At 35.3% G+C, this 19,009-nt stretch overlaps 1 protein-coding gene across 1 annotated transcript in view; it reads right to left on the reverse strand.

The window, feature by feature from the left end:
• Positions 1–19,009, reverse strand: part of LOC150075109 (uncharacterized) — a 481,445-nt gene that overhangs the window by 138,421 nt on the left and 324,015 nt on the right. Inside the window, exon 8 of the mRNA XM_090388677.1 lies at positions 2,626–3,107. Coding sequence (XP_090244803.1) covers positions 2,626–3,107 — 482 coding nt within the window. The remainder of the gene's footprint in view (positions 1–2,625; positions 3,108–19,009) is intronic.

A 19,009-nucleotide genomic window follows, 5' to 3' on the forward strand; every position in this document is an offset into this window, starting at 1 on the left:
GTTGCATGTGGCTCCCTGACCACTACAAGTAGATAGCCCAAACAATAGACAAAGACAACAGACTACCTGAGCTGCTGATCTATTATTTGGTCAATCTGGGCAGTCTCAGGCGATTCTGCTAAAACTGATCAAGTAATTCTTGCGCACAGTCCAATATAACACGGTTCTTCATGAACAGTACACAATTTTAGATAAAATTGTGTACTGTTCATGAAGTGCTTTTATGAGTGGTAGGTATTCTATCCTGCTATAGCAAGATGAAGTTCATTTGATATAAAGAGGGATACTACATAATCTTTAGTGGTATAATCAATTACAGCGCAATCATTTGCAGATGCAAATTTTCACTGCGATTTATACGATTGTTCTGAATGTCGCAACTCTCATTAAGCATAGCACAGTAATCGCCTGATTTACGATCATCCAAATTTCATCTTTGCATTATCTTGAAACATTTTGCCACAAGATAAGATCTTTTAAAATTAAAATAAATGAGAATTAAACACCTTTATTATTTATATATTTACAGTATACTGTGCACACGTAAACAGTACAATACGTTTTTTTTTATTATTATTTTTTTTGTAAAATTATTGTAACCATACTAAGTCATCTTCTTTATTTTCTTGTTAATCTATGAAAACTATTTTTCTGATATTTATAATAACGTGAAGCACAAAATATCATTTTCATAACTAGGAAATTTCAGAAAAGAAAACTTATAATAAATCAGAACAGAAAAATAAATAAATTCAATAAAAAAACCCGAATTAGAATCTCGCCGTTAGCAGGTGGATTAATCATTATCTTTCCAAACCAGGTCGAAAAAGCACGAGTTCAAATCTTGTCAATGACACAAGGAATTTTTAAGCGCTTTTTCATAAGGCGACTGAATTTAGTCTCAGGCAGGGGTCGCATGGTTTTTGTTCAGCAAACGACAAACCGACCGAAGAATACACACAATTACAAAAATAATATACTGACTCCTCATAGCCTTAATTGCTTTGGCACTTAACACAAAACTAAAATAATCTAACTAGTAATAGTGTAGCCAGACCATTGCCGAATTTCGGAATGAAACCTTATCAACAGTTCTATCGATTTTTCTATCATTGTATAACATAATACTGTACCATACTTTGTATTTACTATGCTACACATACTTTAAGAAATATATAAAATAAACCGTTATATTATAAAATAACGTTATAAAAAAAGGTTATATTGAAAAATCAATGGCATTGTAAATGGGAAGCGAGCAATGGTTTTGGTAACCACGTTCCTATTAAATCATTATACACGTTTGTAAATTACAAACCTAAACTAATAACCAATTTACTTCTGAGGAACACATGGTGTTCGTAAATCGAGAGATTACTGTAAGGCGTATATTTAAACCCCAAGAAACTCAGTTAACAAGACGATCACCCCTTAATGAACTATAGTTAAATACACACAAACAACTGTTCACTGGGCAGTCGCAAATCACCGGTATTAATGATTCCAATAGAAAGATATCCTCCTATTGAAATGATGAGCCTCGAGATAACAATACCATGGACAAATACAGTACTATGGCAGGCCTTGATAAAATACCATATAAGTAAACTGCGCATGCCGTTTTGATGGTGCTGAAAGTGGAGTGTTTGGTGCCTCCTCGACCGCTACTTTTACTCTTCTGATGATTAAAATAGGGCAAGGTGAACGTGGGATTGGGAATACACAAAGTAATCGGAAACATAATTTCAAGGAAAATTTAATTATTAGATTCGGACCTGACAAAATCATATGTAAAATCATGTTTTTCATGATTTTACGTATGATAGCTGATAGTAAAATTAGTTACACTGTATATCAATGCAAACATAATCAGAAAAATGAGCAAAGTGATCCTAATGATTATGAATGGAACTTGATGTATATATTCATCCCATAAAAAAAAAAAAACCTCTACTGTGTTTGAAATTTATAATAAGAGGCCATTTATCAGGTTCGTTTAGCAAGAGAATATTTTCAGGTAACGCCATCTTTGAAAACTTGACATAAGCACGAGTTAGATTTTGATCGAGGACAGTTATTTATTGACATTCTCAGTTAATGGGGAATCAAATGAATGGAAGCAAAACTTATAAAGTCCAATGATATCTGTTTCCCTAAATCCAGCCTAATTGGGAAAATTAGGTACTAAATTATTTTTGGGAACTCATTCTTCCTTAAGTTTATAGAAATGAGTTTTTTTTTTGTTTTTTTTTTTTTAAATTAGTTGTTAGAAAATTAATTTAAAAAAAAGGGGCGGGGGAGACTTCGGGAGAAAAATTAAATCTGAATAATCGTGAAAGTTACTAAACGTACTAGATGTGAAAATTGACCAAGCCCATTTGTATCAACAAATAATAAATGATGAGAGAAATAATGTGCATATTTCAAATGCGAGTTTCAGTTTTTGTTACGAACATAAGTTCCAAAATGAATACCCAGCTGACAACATATATGTTATTTTATTACAATAATTAGAAATAATTCATTTTGGCTCCGATCAGCACTAGTTAGTGTATTCTACATCAAAAGGAAGTCAAGTGTTCAATAGTCTGACACTATGAAATACGATTAAATTTTGCTACTTACCTGGGGTAATGGCTGTGGTGGTAACTGATGATGATGATTTTGAAGTGACTGTTGTTGCTGCTGTTGTTGTTGTTGTTGTTGCTGCTGCTGTTGTGAAGGGGGCTGTGGCTGCTGTTGCTGTGGCTGCTGTTGCGGAGGAGGAGGAGGCGGTGGCGGTGGTGGCTGTTGATGTTGATGCTGTAGAGAAGTTGGATGTTGCTGATGTTGATGTTGTTGTTGTTGTTGTTGTTGCTGATGATGATGATGCATCATTTGTGACGGTGATGGCACATCTTTATTTCCAGGGGAAGGAGAGGAGTGACTGTTGTTGGTCAACATAGGAACAGGAGGACTTGGCCTCATAGGTAGAGATGGGGGTGGCGGTAGCTGGGGCAAACTCACTGGACCCGGTCTAGTTAGGGCATTCATGGGATTCATGGGAAAGGCATGATGATTGGGATGGTTTGGTGGAATAGAAGGTACCAATGGAGCCTGGAACATACCTATATTAGAAAAAACAAAAATTCACTTTTACTAGAGTGTGTACCAGGGTTTTCTTAAAGAAAAAGAAAAGAAAAGAACAGTTAAATCAGAACAATTATGAATATTAAATCAGGTTAATTTTTCTGCTCACTGAATTTTGCTGGCTAACTGAGAAGATATCAATAGCCATAAGATTAATTATATATTCTTGCTTACAAATTTTTAGCTTATACAGAGTTGTTCCCCTGTTTTTAGGATAACGAGAAGAAACACTTTGTATATGCCACATTTATTTCTAATTATGCTATTCAAAATTTGACTCATTTCATATTCTTCACAGTATATTAATTAAAAATTTTTACTTAATAAAAACGCAGCTTCGTTTGATCCGAATTAAGAACTGCTACTACCAACCTAAAGAAGCTCGGACTTCTGCAGAAAACCTCAGCTCCACCAATTTTGAATGTAGTGGCAATATCAACGTTATCATAATCGCCTACTCTGATGTGGGTTCATTCAAAGCCAATATCCAACAAGTCTTGATGTTGTATTCTCTTGCCGAACAAAATTCATACTCTACGAGTCATCTGTATTTAAAAAGATAAATTCCATCTGGGTGTATAATTTTAGGTGTATGTTAAGCACCAAATCAATTAAGGCAATTTTACAGACACAATATACCGATGAGGCATCAATATATTGTGTCTCTAACTGCATGTATTCTTCGGTCAGCTTGCTGAGGACTATTAACTCAACCACCTTGTGAAAAAAGGCCATACGCAGTCCTTTTTCACCCAGTGTGCTACCTACGACAGTTTCCATTTGGGTTTAAAACATTACAAGAGACGAAGAAAACATATGCCGAAAATCTGATGAGCCGAACTTCCGAAACCTACTTTCATTTATATATAGATTTTTGTTAAAGCGGGAGAGGGAGGGGCTTGGCGGGACTATGAAATCGAAACTGATCGTAAAGCCTTCCCAGGAAGCAATATAACAGTCTTTTTTTTTTTTTTTTTTTCTTTCCGATTTGACTTTTCTCTCCACACGCAGGAAGGTGCACTAGTACACGCGTTTGAACCAACCATGGTTCTAGCCCACATTACTGCTAAAAATAAGCTTTATTGTATTTTCTCTAGCTAGATTTAATTCATTTAAAGATCCATACATTTATTTACAATGGAAGAAATAATTATCTTAAAGCAGAGAAATAAAAAGAAAAAAAATCTACGTTTCAACATTTCAAAAAAAATGACAACGTTTTTAAGATGATTACAATGTGAATTAATAAAAATATTATTAACAACAACGTTAACTTAATATAAAAATATGCCAAACATACTGGGCTGAAAAATATTTAAAGTTAAATGTTTTCTCAGTGTTTTTAAATCGAATTTGAGCATTTCAAATGAGATTTGGAAGAAATAAATCAAATTTCACTATAATGCGATGTTAACATCGGCTTGCCTAGATATTCTTTCCTCTAAGGATAAAAAAAACAAAACAAAAAAACCTTTTTCAATACTTCTTAATTCAACAGAAAACGAAGTGTGTGGAAGGCAAATCAATCACCGGCATATTGGCCCGCCTCTTCACTTTAACAGCCACCAATAAGACTGCAGCACTTTCGACCGTTCAGTATAAGAGGCTGCGTTCATTCTTTCTTTATCTTACGAAAGATTAGTGGCATGTTTTATTATTTTTTTTTTTTCCTTTTCTTTTCTTGCGTATATTCCGGTATGAAAGAAATGACATGAAAATACTCGGCATGCTTTACACAATGCTGATGCGAATAAACAGCTCCTAACTAAATCAGGCAACTAACATAACCAAAAGAAGGTAAAGAAGAAAATGGGAGGTTTTTATTTTGCCTTCGGTTGCAATAAGCAGTAATCTTCTAGCGCAGCTAGAAAATCAGCGCTCATTCTAATATATTTTAAGAACTTCGTTGAAGAAATTAATGGAAGAAACTGTTTAAAACAACTTCAGAAAAATAGACTACCATTTCTAGAAAACAAATCAGAAGTAAAGAAAAAAGAAAAAGAAAAACTGAAAATGCAACTTATTTCATATACTTTTTGACTTTCTAAAAAAAGACTACAGCATAAAAATAATGCAAACTACATAGAGCTCTCTCTCCCTCTTGCCTTCTCATATATATTTGTTTGTTGTTTGGTTTTTAGGAGCATTAGCAACTAAGGCCATATTGCTTGGGGATGTGCGGTGGTCATTCCATGACCTTTCCGCATCCTCCGTATTTGGTGGTGACGGGCTCGAACCCCGGTCTAATCAAGAAGCGTGTGCTACGCACTGTTGCTCCTTCCCACCTGGTTACGAAGGCGCCATATATATTTGTACCAAGTATAATATTATATTATTATGCTATGGTACGTAAATTGATCATCTGCAAAATATGTGTAGTCCAGTTTGCGAAATATAAAATGAAGCCAAACCTTGAAAAATCTAAGTTTTTGAAAAAGACTAGTATATCTTCAAAAAGTCTCAAAGGAGAATTTCAGTGGATTTATCACCTTATTAGCTGAAACAATTTATTTTGAATTAAACTCCAGTCAACTCATGTCATAAGGGTTACTGCGTTGCTCTGTTTCCTAAGGCTGGATTGTTTGTTTTTAAGGTGAAAAAATTCACTGATAATCTAGAGAAATGGCCGCTGTGTGTAAAAATAACTCTATTTATTCGTTGTTTTTCGGATATAGCACGGATAATATTATGCATATTACACAGACGATAATTTTCATGACAGTGAAAAAATTTCAAAAGCGAAATATCTAAACACGAACGACAGGTTCAACTTCAATGAAAAACCTATTCCTCGAGTTAGCAGCGAACGTTTTCCTCCACGTCTTAGTAGCGCCACGGAGAAAAGACTGCAAAACGGGTAAGGCAGACTACTGCAACGCCAGTCAGCTGATCATCTATTACAACCCGCCAGAGCAAGTAATAATAATCACCATCTCCAGAGAGGTCATCGAAAAATAAAGATGATCTGTTATATCAATGACCACCGAACACGATTATCTTGTGCTTTCACTTACAAACTAATCAATGACATTCACGAAAGAGGTCATTGCACTTATTTTTTTATTATTCTCTTTTGTTGTTTTTCCTTACGATTCTTTAACAAGTTCCATCGACTGGAATGTTTTCTAAATAGCACGTGTCTAGAATATGTGTTTTTCATACAGGCGCATACTCAGAATATATGATATCCTACTATATATTATTTGGAGGCTCGTATGTCCTACTGTTCGAATCATCTTGTTGATCATTATTTAGCTGAAAGATGTCGAGACAGTCTTGGTGCATTAATGCAACAAGACTGTCTGGACGGCGGAAAATCTTATTCATCTAGAAAATATAGCTGCCTTCTTGAGAGTTACGCAAACATTTGAATACACTGCGAAAGTTTTTATTTTCTTTATTGTTATATTTTTAAAGGTATTAAAGAGGGCACTCGCATGATTTTGGAGCAATATGAAATTACATACAAAAATACAAGCAGTATTTCTTCTAATTTAATAAGTGAATCATTGAGTGCTTCAATAAACGTTGAACATTTATTTACGAAACTGTTATATATTTGTAAAATTAAAATAAACGAATTTTTTTGTTTGAGCTCCAGGACAGCAAAATAGGATCAGAGAATTATGTTAACCACTACATATGCTAACAACATCTAGATACATACAGTAATTTACTAACTTACTGTCTCGTACTCATTTTATGTTTAGCACAACTCGGTGATGCATAACGACTTTTATTTCATACAAAGTGGGCTCTGAAATTCCGCAACCTTATCCTCCGTAATTTCGGATGTTCTCTTATAAGAACTCGACACAGTGGTTGCAGTCTTTGCGTTTTGGATTTAAATACTATTGCGTATTCACATTTAAATGAATATGTTTATATGTTGGGATGCAAACCAGTCTGTTCAAAGGAGCAATTATAAAAGATAATTTTCATATACAGAAAGTGACAGCGAGAGCTGCAGGTATATTTTATTCTGTGAGATATGAGCGTTTTGCATTCCGGCCCCCTTCCCCCCAATAAAAAATAGAACTATATGCAGTAAATAATTCTGGGTTACTATAGTTCTAATATCAAATGTTTGCGCAACCAAGTTGATGTTGTAGCTGATACAGACGATGTATAAGAGGAGGATGCCACAGCAATTCTGTCTACAACCACACTGCGACACCAATGAAGCCAATATAAGAAGTGCAATATATATCATTGTTATATTTTCACAATAACAACAGGGAACATAAAGAAGATAGAAGAACAGGCTTTCGTAATTACAAGACGATACGAAATTCCTTAAGAACATTTTATGGATCGATGAAGTAAAATATGCAGGTGAAGATATCGTCAACATCTGCACGAAGCTATATAGGTGGCCAAAATTCATAATAAACCCAAGGTATTAGATATCAAGCAGTTAGCCAACTAATATTTGGAGTCGGGTATGGGACAACAAAGTGTTAAATCTTTACAATGACATGCTAAACAAGTGATTGATATCTGTAATTTCTTCTCGCTTTGTAGTTCGGCCGCATGGAGGATATCAGTATCTATGCGAAATACGTTCTTCGATTCAAACATACGAGTAGCAGTGCCACTGCACAAAATGAGTTGATTTCAACCGCAACTACCACCTAAATTTCAAAATCAGGTATCGACTATGGAGGTGTAGTCTCCATGCTCATTCTACCTGTCACAGCCATTTTTCCTTTGGAATTAAGATATCAGTGGCGTACGCAACAGTCTAGAACAATCTGGACGAACTTAAACAGAGAATTACTCAAGCTTGTGAGGACTACCTAGAGCTGAAGAAAGTGTTAATTACAGCAGAGCATACAAGCGTGCATTGTGGAAAGGAAAAGTTATAACACGGTGACGTTATAAAGTTGTGAAGCTATAATACAGAGTTCGTCTTCGACACACACACACAGACGAGTTTGTTTTGAATGTTGTCCCTTTTTAAATGCGAGCAAGATACAGCAAGGGATATCTTTAATATGTATACTTTTATAAAAGTCCTGTGAAAATACTTTTTAATATGTCAAACGTTTGGCTTATGCCAGCCAATAAAGTTGATTATCGTATTATCCCTTACGCCATCAATTCTTATTCCTCTGAGAAATTGTAACAGCCGTTGCTAAGGTAACTCCATAAAACCAACTTCATGACACTGACAGGTAAAAATAATAAAGCGCTGCTCGACGGAAAAGTTAACTTTAAAGGGGAACGTCGTATCTTTTATGGCCAATAAACTCAGTTTACAAGAGGGGTTTTAAAATAAACGCTTGATTTTTCTGATATTTTTATATTAAAAAACTAAATGCATTTTTTTTAATTCCTGACCTAAAATAATGGGCATATTATAAAGATTGGATAAACTTTATATCAGTTTTGAGATAATTTTCGAAATATTAACTTGAAGATTGGATAAAGAATTAAGGTCAGAAATATATTAAGGATCGTCCCTTGCAATGTTGTAGGAGTTCAGAATTGATCAGTATTTTAAAAAGGATGGCAAATATGTTTTTAACCTAATTAATAAACTAAAAAAATACGTGAAAATTTTATTGTCTATAATTATTTTTCGATTTTTTCATCAATTGAATTCATTGTATGACACATTTATAAAATTATAGTATGAAAGGATATTTTATTTATTTATTATTATTTTTTTATTTTCAAATAACCAATCTGCCTTAAGATGGAAAGGACAGACAACTAAAAGGAAGCTTAAGAAATCTTTTCATCTATAATGAGATATCATGATAAATCTAAAGTCCATGAAACAAATATAAAATCAAGTATTCGTATTTACATGCAGAAGCACCAAGTGTCTTGATTGGGGGTCCCCCAGGCTACTGTGCTAGGGCCTCGTTGTTTCTAATTTCATTAATGATTTTGATGATGGCATTACAAGTTTCACGTCAAACTTTGCCAATGATATTCAGACGAAAGGGATTGTTAATTAACAAAAACCAGGGTTAACAAAAAGACTAAGATTATACAACTGGTATAAAAGTGGCAAATAAGAGTTAATGCTAGTAGATTTTGTAAGTCCACAGTAATTCCACGATTTCAACAGTAATCCCATGTTAAATTTTCATGTAGGGGCACATTATACTCAACGTAACTGAAGAGGAAAAGGGCATAGAGGTGGTAATACGGTCGCGCATGAAGTTCTCTCAGCAATTCATCAAGGGTACTAAGACAGCACAATGATATACAGGAACTTTTACAGTACAGATAAGGAGGTAATTATTGCATGTTCGAATCTACAGGTATAATAACATGTATTAAATACTATAGAGGCTAAGAGGGGAACAGGTATCCTGTGTGTTATCAGACACTCAGCCTAAAACACTGATGGATCCAATATCTCTCTATTATAGAAGATTTAGGAGAAGTCCGGTTGGCCTGCCTCCCTAAAATCCACTCATGCACACCTTCTCGATGGCAAGCCCTGTTATGTCACTTAGGTGGCAACGAACGTGTAGAGTGGTTCTCTTCAAGACGCCTGGTCAGCGTGAAGAGGAAAAGACCAAACCCTCCAGCATGAGAGCACAACAATACAAATGGCCCTCAGTCCCCAGCAGCTTTCACTCTCCCTCTTACGGCAGCGAGAGGATCAGAGTGGAAGCAGAGGGTGCTAAGAATCTCTGGGTACGACCCGGCTGCCATGCATGGAAACTGAACTTGGCTGTTATACCGTACGATTACTCATCGGTGAAGACAGGATATTAGAGCTAGAAAAGGAATTAGAAAGTGTGAATTGGAATATCATCGGTTTGGCTGAAACAAGAAGAAGAAATGAATCACTTATAAGTTTATCAAGTGGAAATCTGCTGTACACCAATGGAAACAGTGAAAGGAGTGAAGGTGGTGTTGGGTTTCTGGTCCATAAAGATTTTAAAAACAACATTTTGCAATTCAAAAGTACATCACCAAGGGTATCAAGGCTAATACTCAAGATTTCTAAGAGGTACAAGCTAAAGATTATAACGATTTATGCACCAACATCGAGCCATGATGATGAAGACTTTCCTTTCACTGTTTCCATTGGTGTACAGCAGATTTCCACTTGATAAACTTATAAGTGATTCATTTCTTCTTCTTGTTTCAGCCAAACCGATGATATTCCAATTCACACTTTCTAATTCCTTTTCTAGCTCTAATATCCTGTCTAATATCCTGGTTGAAGAAATGTACACCGAAATTGAGAGTCTTCTAGATGAGCAGAAAACCCACTACACTATTATTATGGGGGACTTCAATGCTAAGGTTGGAAAAAGGCAAAACAGCGCAGAAAGAGGAACTATAGGAAATTTTGGAATTGGTGAAAGAAATAAAAAGAGGCGAAAGACTTGTGGAATTTGCAGAATCTTAAGGACTGTCAGTAATGAACACTTTTTTCAAGAAAAGGGTGAACAGAAAGTGGACATGGAAGAGTCCAAATGGATTAAAAACTAATGAAATCGACTTCATCCTCACTAACAGAAGATATATTGTGAATGATGTTACCGTCCTGAATAAGGTAAATGTTAGAAGTGATCACAGAACGGTAAGATGTACACTTGATATAGATGTAGGAAAGGAAAGGAAAAAACTGACTCGAGTAAATAATATAAAGGTCTTTGAGATAACAGAGGAGGAGAAAAAGCAGTATGTACTGGAACTTAAAAACAAGTTTGAGCTTCTGCAGACTGCTCAGGACCAAGATATCGACGAGGAATATTACAACTTTCTGAAAGTGATAAAGCCCAAGAAACCTATAGGGAAACAGAAATCCAAAGAAGAAAAAATTAGTCAAGAAACACTTGTCATGATGAACCGAAGACGACAAATGAAGAGCACAAAAAACACTGACAGGGAGAAAATTGAGTATACTGAGTTATGCAAAGCGATTAGAAAGAGACTCAGAGAGGATATAAGAAGATTTAACACAAGAAAAGTAGAACAAGCATTAAGGGAAAACAAAGGATTTAAATCAGCAGCCATGAGCAGTAATACGGAAAGATATGAATGATACTGAAACTGAAGAATAGCGATGGTGTACTTATAAACAGCAGAGAAGGCATAATTCAAATAGCAGAAGACTACTATAGAGAATTATACAAGGAGCGAGGGAATGATACCAGCAGTGAGGAAGATGGATTGCAAAGTAGCAACACATACGACATACCTGATATTCTTCCTGATGAGGTAGAACATGCATTGAAGAAAATGAAGAATCGGAAAGCCCCAGGGGAAGATGAAGTTACTGTAGAGTTGTTGAAATTGGGAGGAAGAGACATAACACAAAAACTGGCAAGGATCTTCACAAAGTGCATTAGAAAAGGTCTGACGCCTAAGCAGTGGAATAATGCAATCATAGTTTTGCTGCATAAGAAAGGAGATAAATCAGAAATTGGAATTTATAGACCAATTAGAAATTAGACCAATATTGCTGCATAAGAAAGGAGATAAATCAGAAATTGGAAATTATAGACCAATTAGCTTGTTATCCCACATCTACAAGCTGTTCACAAGGGTCATTACTAACAGATTAGAAAGAATACTTGATGAGAATCAACCGAAAGAGCAAGCTGGCTTTAGGACAGGATTCTCAACTATGGATCACCTTCACATAATATCACAGCTAATGGAGAAAGAAAATGAATATAAAACACCATTATTCCTGGCATTTGTGGATTATGAAAAGGGATTTGACTCCATACAGCATAAGGCAATGTTTCGGGCACTGGAAAGACAAGGCACAGATACCCCATATATTATGATTTTGAAGAAAAAAGATATGAGAGTGCTACCTCCTTTATTAGACTAGACAAAGACAGTAGCAAATTTAAAATCGAGAAAGGAGTTCGACAAAGAGACGCAATATCTCCGAAGCTGTTTACTGCTGCCCTTGAGGAAGCTTTCAGATTAGACTGGTCGCAGAAAGGAGTCAATGTGAACGGAGAGTACCTAAACCATTTACGATTTGCAGATGACATTGTGGTTATAAGCCACGATCCCAAAGAATTAGAGGAAAATCTTAATCAGTTATGCACAGTTAGTAAGGATTTTGGACTAAAGATGAATATGGCTAAAACAAAAGTAATGATGAACAAGTATGCCACGGAAAGGGAAATAATGATTGAAGGAGCAGTAATTGAAAAGGTGGAGTCATATACTTATCTGGGACAAGTTATTAGCTGTAATAATGATAAATGGCTGGAAGTCAAGAGAAGAATAAATTTTGGATGGATAGCATTCAGGAAATATAGTCACATACTGAAGAGCAATATCCCAGTTTGTCTGAAACGTAAAATAATGAACCAATGTATACTCCCCACCATGACTTATGGAAGTGAAACTTGGGCACTCACCAAAAGAATGGAAGAGAAGCTGAGAACTACACAGCGAAGAATGGAACGAATTATATTGGGAGTGAGACTGTTAGATAAGAAGAGAAACAAATGGATTAGGCAGCAAACTGAAGTAAAGGACATTCTTATCAAAACTAAAGAACTAAAATGGTCTTGGGCAGGACACATAGCTCGAAGACATGATGACAGATGGCCTAAGAAAATAACAGAATGGTACCCAAGAGGAGCAAGAAGAAAACCTGGAAGACAAAGGCGGAGATGGATAGATGAAATTCATGAGTTTGTGGGTAGTAAATGGATGGCCAGTGCTCAAAACAGAGGGAAGTGGAAAGTTGCTGGAGAAGCCTTCATCCTGCAGTGGATTGAAAATGGCTGATGATGATGATGATTAAATACTATAATCTGGTCTGGAAATCTTATTTTAGGAGACTTGCCAGTATCCAGACAACAAGAGAAGTTATAAAAGGATATTCTTACAGGGGAAGAAGATTCCAATTCACTCTTTACATATTCGGTAAACTAGACCTCCATAGTGTGACTGTATTATTCAGGATCTTAAAAGGTTGAGCAGATTTTGTGTTGTGAACATATTTCTACTCTCTAAAAGGATGCAAATGAAAACGACATAAATTCAAATGCAGGATAGATACCTGCTGACAGATATAAGAAAATTTGCTTTTACGCAAAGAGTTGTTAGCTTCTGGAACAAGAGAAGTAGACTTGCAGAATCAGACAGCTTACGTAGATTTGAGGACGGAGGAATATATACTTAAAAGAAGTAAAGAAAATATGAAGTCAGGGTAGATTTTAATGGCGGATAGCCTTTGCTTCCTTGCATAAATTTTGTATTTTAATATTAATATCCACATGTACATAAATAAATAACCAACATGAGATACTAAAAGGACGATTAAGGATAATCATCAGTCATTCATCTGAGGTTGGGAGGTAACTTAGAGCAATCGAAGAATATTTTCATTCATTGATGGGCTAAAGTACAGACATTAATGAGTCATCTGACATCCTGTCTGCATCACCATAAAACCAAGGTGTTCCAAATGCGAGGCGGACATTATATAGTGTGATAGTAATTTACTATACACACCTTAATATTAGAAAATGTAGGCGTTAACCATTTCTAAATAATTTCTGAATTATATCTATTTTTCCAATATTCAACAATTTTTAAATAATTAATTTTATTAGCTGGTACACCTACTCAGTTCACAGAAACACCATTATGTCACCAGTCTTTCGGTTTTGTACACCTAAGAAAAGTACACCTAAAAGTACACCTAAGAAAAGTACACCTAAAAGTACACCTAAGAAAAGTACCATAAGGTACTTCTTAGGTGCACTTTTTTCTTCACCTTTTTCGTCACAGACTTAAGGACAATCAGATCCCAGAACGATTTCAGATTAATTCTATGAAGTACTCTCTTATATTAACAACATAAAATGGAACCTGAGTGCCTCATAAATAATTAATAATTAAAACTCACTGCATCATTACATATCACTTGAGATCAAGGCGAATAATGCCTGATAGACATGCTAAATTCTCTCCTCCTCCTCCTCAGAGAAACTAATGGCCAGTCTACATTAATTATCTCATTTCCTAATTTTTATGCAAACTCTCAAATATTTATCAATAAAGGAAAGAGACATAGACATATTGTTTACTTTCTCCGTTCAAATGACAATTTTCTGTAATGAATTAAGAAGACACACTTAATAATACATCATATACATCTGCAACAGAAAAGTCTTTAGAATTTAGATTTGTTTCAAATAATAGCATTTATATGTCATATAAATTCATGCCGACATTTCCCATTAGGTTTACCTGAAACTAATATACACCGACATTTTATTAATAGACTCGTGTAAATATGGCTGAGATTGCATTCAGTAATATAACCTTCATATCTTTAAATCATAATGCTCACTCAATCTGAAAAATTAATGGAATTAATTTTTCACGTAATAAAACCTGCAATTATAGCAACTATGCAAGTACCAAAAGAACACAGATTTTACTTGGCATGCTCATTATTGCTGGGTTTTAGGCGAATCAGAGACTTAGATATTGTGTCACTGTGTATCATGTCAGAAAAATGTGTGCGTTCATGGACCGATTTGAGTGTCATGGAGCCTGAAAACCCAATAACTCATGAGGAAAACCCTACTCCCTCCGCTTGAGATAAGCTAACTACAGCCTTGTCTAAGGAGGCCTTTAGAATTTCCTCCAGTCTATGACAGGACTAGAACCTTCACTTCTTCAAACGAGTGGCAACTGACAAAACCCCTACAAATCCTAACAGTTTAGGATTGGTATAATCGATATTACCACTACTAGTGATGATTTATGAAAATATAATTAACTTTCATAAATTACTACTACTACTAAAATAGTAAAATTCATGGTTCCGAAAGTTTTAATGGTTATATTTAACTGCTAGATGTGCTAATAACATCAAAGTACATAGAATAATTTACCGATTCATTGTATTGTGCCTACTTAACGCTTAGAACAACTTGGTTTCATGGTGACGCAGAGAATATTTTAAGGTACACTGATGCTTGGATTTCATAATATGGGTGACTCCGCAAGCCGTAATGGCAATGCACATCTCATATTTCTTATTTAAAAAGAATTTCCAGGATCTGGATGAGGTTCTCTTGAATATACCAAAGGACAATTTAAATATTCATGTGAAAAATAGGAGAGAAAAATATGTATGGATAGATGGGATCGCAGTTTCCGAGAATGAAATAAAGGAGAAATGGATATAGCATTGTTTATTTAGTAAGTGCAAACACTTTCAAAAAAACAACAAAAATAACGATGACCACCTCATCACATATAACAGTGATTTAGTATATCACAAACTAATGATGGACTGGGAAGAAGAAAAGTTTCCATTATTGCAAATATTGTGAAGTTATCCAAGAAAAAAGTGAACCGAGGTTGCTGGTGATAGATGTTCAACTTAAAAAGAGAGGTGAAGCAGGGTGGAGACAAATCTAAGTCTTATTCAATATCAGTAATTAAAAGGTACACTTGTGCAGTTTAGGGAATTATAGCCAAATGGTCAGTGGAAATGGAACCTGAAAGTAAATGAGAAGCGGAGGGGATAGCAGAAAGTATAAAGTGTTATACAAAGAATAATGTAAGTAAACGAAAGGAAGAAGCTATATATACAACTTTGCGGTGAAGCAAAGTAATTCAGATATCAATCAAGGAGAGGAGAAGCGTAGAAGCTGCTATTATCTGAATAACTATTTTGAATTTACAATCACACGTTAAAAAGTTTTTAGAGATGGGGTTATCTAATTTTAACTTAGAGTTTATTATTGAAAGGAAGCAAGTTACTACAAGATAAATCGATGAAAAAGGCACATGTACCGATGGAATCTATACAATTATATTAAAAGTAGTAAAATGTTGTTGCTATTGTTGTAGGGGTTTAGGCGCATTAGCATCAAGGCCATATTACGCAGTATACGATATGATATGTCTTTAAATTGCGTGTGTTCTATGATCCATTTGCTATTTGCTGGACGAAAAACCCGAGTTTCTGGGAGAAAAAAATCATGCTACCCTCGCCTGAGAACTACTAACTTTTTCACTAAAGCCAAGTAGTGAAAAACGTGGCTTTAGTGAAACAAAAATTTCTCGCGTTATTGACGGGATTCAACCTCAGGTCTTTTCCATCAGGTAGGAGGAGGATGGTAATTACACCAACTGTGCTACCCATGACGGAAGTAGAAAAAGAAGTAAACAAAACTTTAACTATAATAATGAGCGCAACCTTGGATTCATTGGAAGTCCTCTATAGATTGAAAATGTGCAAATGCTTCTCCTATTACAAGGGTAGTTCAAAGGGTGAAGTATGGGTAATTGCAGACCTGTAAATTTTGAGTTCTGTGCTAGGAAATGATAGAGTCCGTAGATAAAGAAGTAATACAAGACCATCTGGAAAGAACTGGGTTAGAAGGAAACACAGCATGTATCTGTTAAAGACAAACCAAGTTTGTCTAACGTGATTAGCTATTATCAAGTCGTTACAAAGGAACGGGATGCAACGAATACTTTTACCACCATATACATGTATTTAGATCTCAGTAAAGCTTTTGATACTCCACATGAACGAGTGTTATGTAAATTGAAGCAATCTTGCATTAGGGGCAAGTTATTATTATGGATAGACAGTGAGTAGTTATAAATGTACACAGAATTCGGCGGTGGGATCATTGATTCTAATATTTATTAATAATATTGATGTGAAAATTTCACTCTTTAATGTTTAAATATAAGTTTTCGGATAACAGAAAGGTGGTTAGGCTAGTTAACGATATTAATCACATTGATGCTATTTCAAGAAGATTTAGATTTAGGCAATGGACTTAAAAATGGCAATTAATGTTAAAAATGGTTTAACATTAATTAAGTGAATGTACTGCATTTTGGGTAGGAATATCCCAGAACAAAGTACCATTTATATTGCACCAAACTCAATGGATACTTGAACAGTCAAACACGAAGGAATTTCTCTCAGTAATGCAGGAAGGCTGCTATGACAGCTAAACGAAGTTCTGTTAATGAAAACTCTTTCAATAATAAATAAATAAATTTTCTGTTTATACTCCGGGACGGCCACACGGTCAGAGGAGTTTTGACAAAAGGCATCATTATCCCACTGTAGCTTAACCATTTATGCATAACATAAATGGGTGGGCTACATCTTGAATATGAATACAGGTTTGGAATCATTTTAAAGAAGGACACAAATCTGATGGAAGGGCGCCGAGAACAGCGACAAGATTAGCTGGCAGCAAAAAAGGACCAAGAAAAACTGGTTTATGTAAAATACAACCTATCTAATTTGCAATCTATAAATTGTAAACTGCATCTGCGTAGAGACCACTGAAATGTTTGAGGCAAAAAGGGCAAATAAACTAAATGTTGACGGCATCTTTACCCCTCTTCAGGTGACACACAAGGCGATATAAATATAAATTGAAAAAGGATGGTTGCAGAATAGATGTGCAGACATTTTCCTTCAACCAGAGAATAACTGATCGTGGGAATAAACTTCCATGTAGAACTGTGGGAATAAACTTCCATGTAGAACTGTGGGAATAAACTTCCATGTAGAACTGTGGAAATGGGTAGCTTGAATAAACTTAAAGAGTACTGGTCAATTTTTAGAAGGGATGGACGAACGAGATGGGCAAAAGTTTTTTTCCTTTTTTGGCTGATGACAAATTTCATGTCAAAATGATGCAAATATTCCATAGTCGATATTTTCAACATTTTGCCAATATCTGTAGAAAGATTAAAAAGAACTAAAAAGAATGTGAACTAAGTTTGAGGCATTCGATGTTCTATTATGTGATGTGTTATTCTAGGAAGAAAAAGAGATTCACAAACTGGGGAAGGGCAATGAAATCAAGGAACAGAGGGAATATAAAATACTGTACATAAACCAAATACTGACTGAAGGTGAAATTAATGGTAGATTGAGAGGGTACTTTCAAAGACCTAGAGTGTAATATGGGGTGCATTTATTTTCCTACTCAACTGATTTTATTGCCCAGGTTTCTTCTGGGACAGTAAGAGCCGCTTTAGAAAATATGAAAAATTAGAAAGCTGTGTTGTTGTTTACTATTTGTATCACTTGAATGCCAGTCAACTTTTTCTGGAAACTGTATTCTATGCCAGTTTGCATGTTCTACTGGATAACAATCTGATTTCCGGGATGAAACAACCTTATAATCCTCGCCTGATCGATTAGCTCGGATATAATGTGAAAAAGTCTATAAAAGTTCCTCCCGTCTCGACAGGATTGAAACTTAGGCCTTCTACACAGTAGGAGAGAGCAGCAACCAAATCCACTTCGTCATCGTCGAGGGCTGTTGAAAGACTTGGTGCCCAGTGGGTGTTTAGAAGACCAATGCAAAAAGGAACGAAGGAGGGCATAGTGAGAGAGGATTAGAAAAAATATGAAAGAATGTGTTGAAGGAAATAGGTCTTGGCAGGGAAAGGTTTTCTCGAAAAATAATTGGGAATACAGGCATGTGAGAAACGATAATGATTCTAATACTGGAATGAAATAATAATAATAATAAAAAAAAAAAAAAAACGCGTGTAAAGACACGGGTAAATATAATTCAACATACTTTAACTTGACTAGGTGACCAAAAAGGATCGGCGTTGTTTTAACATAAAGTGTTAATATTATTTAAGTTATTAGCATGCAGTATTTGTTTTCGTCTCGGCCTTATGCTGTAATATCCCATCCAATTTAAAGTATACAAAGGTATACAAAATTACCACTCACAAACTCCCCAGGGGGGAAGTCGTGACAGCCACCAAAACAGCACAAGGAAATTTAACCATAACCTGGGAGGAGTCGATTGGGAACATCCTGGACAACATCCTTCAGGAGCTGCCAACAACACTAACAGATGAGCAGCAGGCTATCTGCCAAGCAAACAATTCCTATAAT

This window comes from Mastigoproctus giganteus, chromosome 14 (assembly GCF_048544385.1).
Source record: "Mastigoproctus giganteus isolate SK-2022 chromosome 14, ASM4854438v1, whole genome shotgun sequence".
Taxonomy (NCBI): Eukaryota; Metazoa; Arthropoda; class Arachnida; order Uropygi; family Thelyphonidae; genus Mastigoproctus; species Mastigoproctus giganteus.